This window comes from Crassostrea angulata, chromosome 4 (genome assembly GCF_025612915.1).
Source record: "Crassostrea angulata isolate pt1a10 chromosome 4, ASM2561291v2, whole genome shotgun sequence".
Taxonomy (NCBI): domain Eukaryota; kingdom Metazoa; phylum Mollusca; class Bivalvia; order Ostreida; family Ostreidae; genus Magallana; species Magallana angulata.
The window spans coordinates 41286478-41299746 of NC_069114.1; the positions used below are offsets into that span (position 1 = coordinate 41286478).

Consider the following 13269-nt stretch of genomic DNA (forward strand, 5'->3'; position numbering starts at 1 on the left):
AAACAAAATCAACACAGGCAAAAAAGATATATGTTGATAAATTCATAATAAAGTTATAAAAGACCACAAGAGCTTGCATTTACTAAATCATAAATTTGGTTATTAAAGATTTTGTGAGAACAAGATTTTAATATCTTTTCTGGGACAGACTGGAGCAATTCTAATCGTTCAACTAAAATCAGTTTCTGGCAAAAAAAACTAAGAAGCAAAAAAAAAAAACAAACAAAGTTTGAAATATTCCCTTTAATAGATCAAGAACAATCGACTAAACTTTAAAAATCAAATGCAAATTAATACACTTCTTAATTCTTCGGCACAATAATGAAGTTATATAGTGTTATATATATATATATATAATATCTCCTATTTTTTTAACCGTTCATGAAAAGCCATAACTAAAACATTGCTAAAATGGACCTAAATGAAAAAATCCATGCTCATATATTATGTTTCAAAAGAAAATATTCATTCTCTAATCACAAATGATAGTAAAAGTAAAACAAAATAGTTATCTTTAGCTTTTTGTTCAGGTGAGCTAACATACAAACTTGTGGTAATCAAAGGTTTACAAAATACCCTTTAAAAACAAAAGGTCTGTTTAATTTTGAAAAACTCCCAGCTGCTTGAGGTCCTTATATAAATTTATTGAATAGTGCATCCCCAGCAGCATTGGTCGGGATAGTCGGGTCCATACACCTTGTTCTCCAGTCCGTAAACAAAGAAGGTAAATTCCTTTCCTCTGCGCCTGCAGACACACTGTGTCACTGGCACCATACGAATCATGTGGTGCTGAAATTAACAAAATAACGAGATCGTTGTGATAACATAAACCAAAACGGCTGTTTGGTAGTATCCACTATTTGCTGAGAAACCGCATGATGACGAAGACGACGACAATGATGATGATGATGGTGATAATCATATCAACAAAAAACCACGATGATGAGATTGTGGATCAACACAACGATAATGCTAATTAGCAAAAACGTTCAAAGAAAGAAATATGCATTACTATATGCATATGGAATAACTTTGGCAAAGTCATTGAACATTTGACGACATATTTAGTTCCGAACATCAAATGAAAAATGAATTGCTTGAACAAAAAAACCTCCAAATTTTACAAAGAAAATAGATGGATCTGCTGTTTCGGGTAAAATGTGGCATTCTTCTCCATTAAAAGAATCAATATAAAGTGTTTAGTATGAATTATGGAATCTTAAATACCTGCATGTGAATCCTCTTCATTGGGAACTGATGACTGCCCACAAAATTGTGGGACACTTCGTTTACTTCCGCTACCGGAAAATTAGCTACCGGCTGTACCTTATGAATTAATAATAAATAAAATTAAATAAATAAATAAATCCTGTACTTTTAAATTAATTTCTTTGTATATTTCGAATATCTTTTTATAACAAAAATACCCGGGGCTGCACTTCGTTAAAACCAAGAGTTCCGGTGGTCTGCGAAATCATATAAGCTGGTATCATCCCCCTCTCTATAACATGCTCCGATACATTATTCACCCTGAAAACAGAATCTGCCGCCTAACTCAATGTCTTAAAAAGAGTCATAATCTCAGTGACTGATCTTCAAGCAATCGATGCATAACTTACCAATTAATGATGAGTTTGATAAACCATTTAAGATTGCATTCACCCTGACAGGCTGGACAGCGTACTTTGCCACTACCGAAACACTTTGAACATCTTAAACAAAAAACAAAACAAACCCTTAATATAGTTTTTATAGATATTAATATCCAAATGATCTGCTAATCATAATAATTAAACTTAATTTTTGAGCGAATATTTGCGCAAAAAACTTCATTTTTAAAGCATTGTCGTTATTCTAAAGACGTTATTCCTCCTCTTAGTTTATGTATCAATTTTACTGAATATGTCAAAGTTCCGAATACGGTCGCCTCTCACGAGATATATTTGTATAAATCTTTTTTTATATTCATTTCATGAGATATTTTGATTCTGTGAATCAAATTACAAATTACCATCAGACCTGCCTTAAACTTTGACATATGATATTTTTTTTTACCATTAAATTACATTAAATAAACAAGAACTTCAAATATTCTAGCTTTAAAATTTGCGCATTTTTTCTTAATCTTTTTACACAGCTCTTCTTCATAAGGAGGTGAATATAGCCCAAAAAACGGTCACGACCATCCAACCCTCTTAATCAAAGCTATGATTCTTACGTGACGGTTCCATCAGAACACCAGGAGCAGCTCACCGTGCAGCTTTCACCATTGTGGGTTTCCGTCGTCGAACCCCAGCCACTGCAAGAGCTACATTGCACCTGTACACAGAGCGTATCGTATAAATCACATACAATTAGATTTTTTTTAATGATGTCTTTTAACTTACTATATCAATTTCTTTGGGGTTAAACATGCGCTTAAATTTAGGCTTCACTGATGACGATTTTTATTAAGGTCTTCCGTTTCCAACGGAAGACCTTTCTATTATTGTGCGGGTTAAGATTATTCTTATTTTTCTTTTTTTTTTTTTTCTTCCTAGACGCGAACTTTGAGGCTTCATATCGTGCTCATTTCTGAACGGTTTTTGCTCAAATTTTCAGGGCAAATGGACTTTACAAAACACTATCTTCATCAGTTCATAAAAGTTAGAATTCCCTTTCCGTTAACGAGTAATTCCCCTTTTAAAAATTTTTGGGGCCTTTGGTTTCCAGACAAAGGCTCCGAGACTATGATAGCAGGGAATGGGAATCTAACAAATTTGAATAACAAAGACATTGAAGTTGTATACATCGGTTTTTGTTTTTTGATTACGTTCCTTATTTAGGATAAGGTAGGGGGTTAAAAAACAGGATTCGGAAGAGTGCGAAAATTTAGTCATATTTTCCTTTGTATCTTTTAAACAAAAAATAATTTGTTAAAACATGTAGAATAAAAGTTGTGCAGAATATCAAGGGCTCTCATTTGACACCAATAAAAAAGGGCTGGCCCCTTAAATTAAGGACCAATGGCCCCTAAAAGTTTTTGCTTAATAACTCAAAAACGGTTAAGATTTTGATATGGCTGTCGCTAGAAAAGTTGTTTGTTGGGATCTCATAAAGGTCGTTACAATGTTATTTTGTAAGTGATTTGTGTAGTTTGAGTGTAACAAGCTTTACATGTTAACATGTGCCTGTTTTCATTTGACAAGTTAACGAAAGTCTGCGCGCGTACAACTGGCATAAAGTTACTGCAGAAAGTATGCTGGTTTATACAAACGGCATTAATTCATAAGAATTTTTTTTTTTTTTTAGAATACGTGCATTTTTTTTTTGGAGTTTAAGTCATTGTTGTTAAGTTTTTATAATGCACAATCCTTAAAAACGGGATTTGGAAAACAAATCATTGTTAACTTTTTCTTTTCTAGTAAACCACAAAATATGGAATTAAAAACATCTATATATGCATTACATTTTAGTTATAAACTCCATGCATTTAAAATCTACCTTGAATCAGAGCTGTGTGTGTGTACCATTACGTAAGCTCTCCCTCGCCAGCGCCGAGAAAATCGGTCACCATGGTCGCGGCTGGACTACCTAGCGGTCAGCGGTTATTTAATACACGAAAGTTGCGTCTCTCATATATGTGTTTATTTATCCGCAAACTCAAGAATTGTTTTCGTTTTGATTACACATATTTATGGATTAAACGATTGGGTGTCAATTAAGAAATCGTTCAGTTTTAATAATATTTAATAAAAGCAATGGCATTCTCAATCTAAAGCAATAATAGACATAGATCAATTGTGGGTTTTAAGTTTAAAATAAATAACTTCTATTTGATAGAGTAAGGTCATTATACTGCAATCTTTTCAAAGCTTCCTGGGTTATGAGCTGTGCGGGTCTGTGCGTTGTACCTTTACGTAATCTATCGTTCGCCCACGGCCGAGGATCTCAGCCACGGCTGCACTACATAGCGGTTATTTAATACACAAGATTCGCACACCGAGACGCACACTTCCATGCATATGAACGTTGTTTGAGTAAATATAGCCGTAAATACAAGAACTGTTTTAATTTTATGTTATAAAAGTTTGTCCATTTTGTATTTAATTAAATTTGAGTGTAAATGAATATTAATGAACGATATTACTCCAAATCGGAAACATCGTCAGACATAAATTAATGGTTGGTTTGTTTATGCATGTAAAATATTTTATAAACTGTTCAAATAATGTTTTAAATCAACAACAACCCCCCCCCCCCCCCAAATATTAAACATTTAAATGATGATCATCCATCGCACATGGCTGAGGAGATCCGGCGCGAGTGGACAAGTGATCCGCGGTCGGTTCGTGATCTTCTACATGTACCTTATCACGCGTTCATGTTTCATATTTTGCACGGATTATCATGTTTTCAACTATTATATTGGTTTAAGATGGAAAGATAAATCTAGTTTACTTGTACAGTTGATTAAGCATTGATGTATACGAGAGCGTACAAGGTGGTTTAAAAATCAAATCAAATTATTATCAAAGTTCCATGTTAAATGTTTGCGGTATGTGCTAGCACGATAAAAGAATGTCCAGAGTTGAGGCATTCGATGAATATTTAAAAGAATATTCACATGAGTTTTAAACAACTTTGGATTAGATTCTATCGGTCACATATTAATCACTTCTGTAGTTTTTCTACATGTATACGTTTCATTGTGGAAGCGAACTCATTGCTGCCCCCCCCCCCTCCTCCCGGCCCGCTGACAGGTGCTCGCGCTGGTATTTTTTTTTTTTTTGATTGGCGAAACGATATCAAGATCTGTCGAAAATCATTTTAGTGGCTTCTTCTTATGTGTAACATTTTGTTTCACTTTCCCACCCGTTTGTTCATTCGGTCAGTCTGTGTTTAAAATTGAATCGCCACGTGCGACCGAGAATCTTGTGTCGCTACAGCTCAGAACATATATAGCCCCGGGTCATCGATTCTTATGTAATTGAGTAACAGTTGGAATGGTGCTTTTACTACATAAAATAATAAATAAAAAAAATCATCCACAAAAAATGTTACCGTAACTCAATAGTCAATACCAAAAATAAAATCCGTATGATTACAAACTGAAAGCGGTTTTTCAGTATTCGGCGGGATTTGATTTTTCTTCTAACATTAGTATTTTTATTGGTTTTAGAGGTAATGATGTAAAAATACAAACAGTAAAAAAATCTGATATTATTAACATTCATAATGTTGAAAAACATTTAAAATTAAATTAGTCACATTCGTTAGGAAACAATGTTATACAAACATCCGATAATTTTTTTTCTATGTCGTATCATTCGCGTAAATAAATATGTCCTTTACATACTCATGTACCTCAGAAAAAATTCAAATGATTAAACAAAAATGAAAGTTGTAATTACTATTTCGGATTTTTTTTCAAAGTAATTTAACATTGTATTGAAAAGAACAAGAAATAAAAATGATTTAAATTTTTGACTCAATCTTCGTATATATTACCGGCGCTCCTTACATGTATAACGGCGTACAGTGTATAGATTATCATGATCTATTTGAATTAAGTACCATACGTAAAGATTCCCATAATAATTAATTGCATGACTGTGTACATTGTAGGCAAATCCCTGTGCGTTAATTACTTTAAAGACCTCTTGTTTTCCGTCAACAGTTGTTTAAATAATTAAAATGATTACTTGTAAAAATATCTATAATCGGGATTCCAAAGAACTTACTTCCCGCAATTCATAGAAATGATCAGTATGTTAATTCTATGTTTACATTTAATTTTGTTCAAATAATTAATAAATTTACTATCATTTAAATTGTGTGCTTCATCAAATGCTGATTCCGAATACCTTGAAGTCATAAATTTTCCATTGGCTATTGACAAAAAAAGAGACGCTTGACCATCCAATGAAAACAAATACACAGAGTTTGATTGACAGGTTCAGCCAGGTGCAGGTCTCACCCGATGTCCGAGGTTATGTGTGCCGCTTGCGCAAAGCCGAATGGTCTCAGTAAGAGTTATCGATGTCAATAAATAAAAAAAAAATACATGCTTATCAAACCATGCTCGTGTAAGTTAAAGTTGATTACGGCCTGTTCCAACAGAAATCATGTTTTGCTAACCGTATTTAATATTTTTTAAAATAGCGAATTTTAATATTGTACAGTCATTTTACCGGTAACGAATCAGCATGCGGTTTCGTCGTGCATGCAACTATTATTATCGGAATTACAAATGTTTTTATTTTTTGTTTAAATCGCGTTTCTTTGTCCTTCTAAATTGTAGTATAAAACTTCCGAAAATATAAAGGATGAATTACGGAGACAGTAATTTCAACACACCCTCCATTTTCCTAGTTTCGAATTCGTTTCCCAGTATCGAATTAAGCGCCCTTTATCACTTCTGGCCGAATATTTTGAGGCGAATTAATTTCCAAAATATACTAGAGGTACATGTTAATGGACTTATAAATGAAGAAGGAAAACAATTGTGGGAATATGTCATTTAAACAAATAACATGATCGTTATTTTCATCATACCGTTTTCCCGTCAAATTGAAACCGGACTTGAACAGTTTTCATTTGCGTTACTTTATAATATTGAATTTTCATAAAAACACTTTATTGCGTGGACCCTGAGGTCCACGCAGAAAATATATAAGCGAGGTCAAACCGGATGCTATGGGGAAAATTCAGCCTGCGCATGAGCTAGCCTGGTTCCTGTGCGTAATGGGTAGCTCAGGGAACCAGGTTAGCACACGTTTTTCTGAATCGGGATCGGGATTCCGTACCCTATGCACACATAAGTTCAAAGGCGCTGTAATTGTAAAGTTGTCAGTAAAAAGTACAGAAACAAAGTATTCCTTTTAAAAAAATGATTGGCATGTGATATGAACTATCAGTATCATGAAATAAGTTAATGTTATGCCGAAACTACAACATGCATCATATAGCATAATTTGCAATGTTTTGTTGTTTTTTCGAATACACATGTAGCTAAACTTTACTTTTATAGTAGGCGAGGCTAGAGAACTTCCCGATTAAATTTTTTAAGCATTTAAGTATGATTGAATAATTATGTCACTGTATAAAAGTTTAAATCTCAAGAAAAATGCATCAAAATATGAAATTTTTAATTTACACAAAGCTGTCACTGCATAGTTAACAAAGTAGTGTGAATCGTAATGTGTGCACAAATAGTAGAATTCACCGAATGCCTGATACTATACATGCAAATTTCATTCATAGATAGATCATAATTATTCTGAGATGAAAATCAGGGCTATACATACATGTATACGTAATACAACGTACAAATTTAGTGGTTAAAAGCAGAGGGCTAGAGTCGGTGGAATCTCTGATAATCTTAAGGCTTTCACGTTTTCGTTGGAAACACATGCAAATGGTCCACGTATTGTAGTCCTTTTTTAAAGGACAGCAACTTGTAATAGTAATTGATGATAAGTAGTTGCCATTTTCCTTTGTTTTTCCCGTATATCTATCAATATATGCAGCCAAATGATACTTCTGTCGCAAAGAACCGAAACTATATAGGAAAACTACACGTGGTTCTATTTGAAGTCGTAATTTCATTCAAAGCTCCATTATAATTTGATATGATGCATTATCTTTTTAAATGAATTATATTTACTAATTATGTACTAAATAGGGATCAATAACAAACTTATTTTCATAGTAAGGCTTAATTGTTTTCACACTTTCGTTTTTTCTGCTTTGAACTTCCGGCAGCTCATATGTGGGTCACATTTTTAATTTGTAAACAATTCGGTAAATAATCGTACAAATGGCAAACAACTTCACGCACTGATAGAATATTTATTTCTGTTTTATAATTACCTAGCTAGGATTTTTTAAAACCTCAACTTCGTCTTCAACCAATAATTTTTCTAAAAATTATTTGATATTGGCAAATATTCGTTACCGGTAAAACGACTGTACATGTACCAGTACTGAAACATCGTATAAAAACGTTATATATACATGTACTCTGTAACTAGTCGTCTTTTAATACATATACCTTTCTTTTGTTTGTTAAAAATAAATTAAATTTGTAAAATGATAAGTATATCATTTCTTCTAGATTTTTTTTCATGAAAATACCTACAAAAGAGTTTTGCCAATCACAAACAGTTTAAAGTACATGTAATGTAAAACACGGGCGCCATTTTGAAACAAATTGTCAGAGAGTTCCGAATAAAATCTGATGAACGTTTCACATGGTTCTCGCACGCTTTGCTCGAAACGATTTACACGCTTTGACCGAAACTCTGCACGCTTTGTCCGAAACGCTAAACGGTTTACACGAAACGCTTCACGATTCACACGAAACGCTAAACGGTTAACACGAAACGTTTCTCGCACGTAAGTCGCACGCTTTTTTGGTGTAGTAGTACGTTTCAGGGTCTGTAAATTTTGTCAGCACGCAACAATTCTAAATTGCACATTGTCTTCATAAATTTAGAAATATTTAAATAAAGAAGTTATCTTAGAGTAAAGGTTACGTGTTTTGTAAACGGGCTCGGTTTAAAAAAAAACCACAACTCCTGACATGACACATGAGTACATACTGTTTATAACAATGCATGCTATTCTCTGAAAAAGTAACTCGCCATTAAATATCTCATTTTTTAGATAATGTTTGTTACGATTACATAAACTGTGTGCGACAAATGGTTTTCCTAAAACATTTTCTTTTTCAAAACACGTTTTATATGCAGGCTTTCAATCACAACACGTTTTTATAACAAAAGCAGAACTGAAAGTTAAGTAATTATAATCGTTTGACACCATATCACATATATTTTCAACTCACAGCAACAACGGAAGACCTACTCGTGGCTTTGCCACGAGCTCTGCTCTAGTTCATCTTACATTTCGACATCGATTATAATTAATACCAAAAACTCAACTCCTCCCCAATAATTGATTTTTTTATTCTGATTGAACATGATTTGTATTTCTTGTTGATTTGTTAAATTCATTTAGAACAAATATATATTTACCCTTCCGCTACCATAACATTGATCGCATTTTACTTTTCCCTTTGCTTCACATGTAAAACAAGGCTGAAATGTAATGCAGTTCCTGTAAATCATATATTATTATTAGTTTAAACTTCCTACTAGGGCTAGAAAATTTTTTAAAACAATTTGGAATTTTAGTTTATTGCTAACAAATCATTAAAAAAAATGGAGGCAGATCTACTTGACAATCTGTTGACCACCAGGCTTCCTAAATTAAATTCTCATTTAAACTTTCAAACAAATGCTTTTTGCAAACTAACCCTAACAAAGGCAGTGTGGGGTACTTCATGATGCTGAGTTTCGTTTTTGAAAAACTCCTTAAACGTTGCAGGAATTTCCCAGGGACCAGGGGCAGGTCCATTCTGTGATCCGTCAACAAACTGACCTGAAATAATTGATGAAAACGTCATTTCAAAATGTCGAGGTATTAAATTGCTGTATAAAACGTTTTAGTTATCACTTATTTTCGTTGCTAGTATTGTGAAGAAGGTTATATATACGCTAAAAAAAGTACAAGACCCTTCTTTCAAACTGGCTTTTTGAATTCGTTTTTTGACAGATGACTTTTGATTACTATTAATAAGCAATTAAATTTAAATCAGAAAAGTATATGAAGTTAATGAAAACTACCAATTTCTTTAATTCATATTGTCAAAATTTCTCGGTGATTTATGATCCAAAAAAGATACTGCACAACGCCGTCGGAAAACATTTGTTGAAACAAATATACTTTCTAAGGGTTTTCTACTTCTCCGATTAATAAATTTTTTGACGTACATGTACATATTCCGTTTCAAGAAATGTCTGTTTACTTCCACACGCAGAGATGTGAGTTAATCAATTACATCTAGGTTCATTTGCGTACTAAGACCTGCTTATTTTTATTGAAATATTGAATTTAATTTCTAAACTCATATCACCTAACCTGTAAGTAATCTTTTGGTTTGAAATACATTGACTTAAATCAGCTTAATTGAATTCTAGCTTTTTGGACAGCGAAGGAGAGTTATAACTCTAGTGATTTATAATCAATTGGCATTGAAAGAAAACCTCTTTTTGATGTGTTATTCTTACAACATGTACATTAAAACATAGAATAGTATATGAAGCCATGAATCTATATTATCAGATTGACCAGACGAGGCGTTCGTGATATAATGCGCCTTGTTTCATAATAGATAAGAGGCTACATATGTCAGATTCCTATTGAATTACATGTAAATAGATTTAATAATTTCTTTACATTACTTTTGAGCTAGACATTTATGAATACTATATTCTAAAAATAATATATGTACATTATACCTTACCGATTATTTTTTATTAATCAAAAAGTACCTCGAAATGGTTCGTGGTCCCATTTAGAAGTTCTTTCTTCTGTAAAAGTTTCTAAAAAGTACTGAAAAATAAAAAAAAATTGACGTTTAATGAAAAGCATTCACTAATCCTATGCATTATCTTCTCATCATTCACTTTTGTGATTTTCTTTGTGTTATTAACTAAGGAAACCGACTTCCATTTACAGGCAGTTAAATCTTAAATACTTCTCCAGGTGTTTTTTGGTTATTCAAATTCTTAATGTCGTTTGATGTTTTATCTTTGCAGAAAATAAACTTACGTGATAGGACGTGGATGATTGTAATTTCTCAAAAGTGAGGCTTTTGGCTGTTCCTGTTCCCCAACAAGTTTGTTCAGAGACAAACTCTACCAGGGCTTGTCTGGCGGTATCTTCTGTTATAACAGGCGCACTTTAAATATATACAAACGACATTACATTTCTGTTCTATCATACCCATCATATGTTCTTTCATGATGTTGTTAAATTTACAAAATGTGATTCCCCTTTTCGAATAACCACAATGCCGTTTTTTTTCGAATTTGTTGACTTAACGTCGATATTTCATTTAATAGCAACTATTACCTTGTAAATGTTGGTTGTACATAGTTCTGAGGAGGGGCAAATGCCGTGGGAGGAGGGGGAAGAAGAGCTAAATATATATATAGAAACATCTTAATATCACATGCTGAGAGGAGTTAAAAAAAGTTCAAGATAAAATGGGATGACTAATACTGATGCTAAATGCTTTTATCAAAAGTAAAATATCTATATATGTATTTTGATATCTAGTAGCCTTTTTAATCGTTTTCACTTCAGTTCAGTATATAAAAATGTATATAATATATATTCAATATAATAAAAAGATGTTTTTATAATTTTTTTAAAAATTCGGGTTAAAATTAATTTGGATTCCTAAAACAGTTAAATACACTAAATTCACTAATAAAAATGGTCACTATTAATATAATCTATTGTAAGAGGCGCACATAAGTTGTACAGCGGAACTACACAGAACATTAAATGATATAATGTTCACTCATATATTCAGTATGAATCGAACATGAGGTTCCTTCTAAAGGTGTACTCACATTGGTCCATGCGAGCATTATCATAGCCAGCAACTGTGTCGAAACTGACATCCGGTTTGTGCTCATTGTCCTCAATGTACAGACTCTCGCTGAAATCTTTAAAAAGAATATTACAGAAATTAAATTCAACCATTAAAAACGCACCCTTGGTATCTCCAATTCCAATACATCGAATGATATGGATGTGTTAATGTGATGTGGACGTCCCAGTCAATTATCGCTCTCTCTCTCATCTCAGTTTTTTCTCTCGCTGGATATATGGAACACTGGGATATATATTTAAAATTTGTGTCTTCTTAAACACTTAGTGAACATTTGAGCCTCATGCTTGATGAATAATGTGTCATTGCAACTGTCTTGTCTGATGGACACAATTTATCTACATGAGATTTGCCTATCGACGTATTTTATCCTTCATTACCTTGCTTGCTCTCATCTATCGTCTGCTCGTCAATTCTAAAAAAAAAATACGATAAGGTAAGAATTCCGTCATCTACAATTTCGAAAACTATGGCCTAGTGGTTTAAAGGAAGCATGTTAAAGACATTTTTTTTGCAAAAAAAACAATTAATTTTTTCATGTGTTAACATGTATAAACACATTATGCCTTGTAAAAAGATGACGTTATTGAACATACCCAACTTTCGCCATGCCGAACGTCGTCCAGTGCCGATAAGTCCCAAAATATTTCTGACCGACACACGTTTTGAAATCATTTCAAAACCATGAATAAAAAATAACACAAAAAACTAGCATGAGCAAACATTGGAAGTCATCGAACCGCGGTTTCTCTTTGTAGGAGGTTGTTTAAAATCCACACTGTGTTGGAGAGATAAAATAAATGATTTATTGTTCATCGACCTTTGCCTTGAAAGCTATATTGTAATAATGCAATAACCGCGTTATTGATAATCATTTATTTCAACTTGTTTAAAGAGACAGTACGGCGCATCTTATAAAAAACCCGACTTGAAAAAATTTTCCGATCGGGTTTGGTATTTTTGTACTACTCATGAATGTATAAACTTTCAGAAAATTACAAAGTTCTCCGTGCAATAAATCTAATTATATCATTAAAATTAATAATTACGCATAACCTATCACATAAATACATCGCAACGTGTTCGGGGTTCAGCCTTCTATACCAGTACTATTACGCGTGCGTATTTACTGTAAACAAAACACAAGCAGGGCTCGCGAAGAATCTCCTGGGGCCCGTTTCTCAAAAAGGCGTACATTTGGGCCTAAGTTAGTCCGACTAACAAAGTTACGCCAATATTTAGTCGGGTCTAAGTTGCGTTTCTGAAAGAGGCGTAAGTTAGGGTTTAGATGTTCGAATAACTTAGACATCTCCGCTGAGTAACAAGCATGCGCATATCGTATTTTGTTTTGCTTTGAGGCTATGATTATATATGGTGGATCAATTTTCCAACTCATAGTGCATGTACTTGAAAGTACGCATGTTATACTTTACCACTGAATGTGCAAAGTTCAAGTTGTTCATAACATTTTATATTAATGAAAGTAGAACAAATGCTTATACACTTCTTAACATAATGAAATTTTAGAGAAAAACAGTTGATATGAAAGCGGCATATTATATAAGAGGTTTCAGAAAAACCAAATATATGACAATTAAATGCATTGTAGATGATATTGAGGCACAATCGTACATATTAATTGAACGAAACAATACGTAGCAATTAACTTCAATGTTCGTGTAAACTTCAAATATTTATAGAATACTGGGACAGAACATATGCCCGCATACGTCTGCAGATTTAATGATAAGTATGGTTCG

General features: G+C 33.0%; 1 protein-coding gene across 1 annotated transcript; it reads right to left on the reverse strand.

The window, feature by feature from the left end:
• Positions 1–371: 371 nt before the first annotated feature.
• Positions 372–11922, reverse strand: LOC128179960 (protein SSUH2 homolog). Its single transcript, XM_052847668.1, has 12 exons — positions 11890–11922; positions 11469–11564; positions 10963–11029; positions 10660–10789; positions 10380–10440; positions 9302–9426; positions 9021–9083; positions 2219–2319; positions 1620–1712; positions 1428–1530; positions 1228–1326; positions 372–789 (listed from the first exon to the last, which is right to left on the reverse strand). The coding sequence occupies exons 2-12, from the start codon at positions 11476–11478 to the stop codon at positions 643–645; spliced, it is 999 nt and encodes a 332-aa protein (XP_052703628.1). The 5' UTR covers positions 11479–11564; positions 11890–11922; the 3' UTR covers positions 372–642.
• Positions 11923–13269: the final 1347 nt, after the last annotated feature.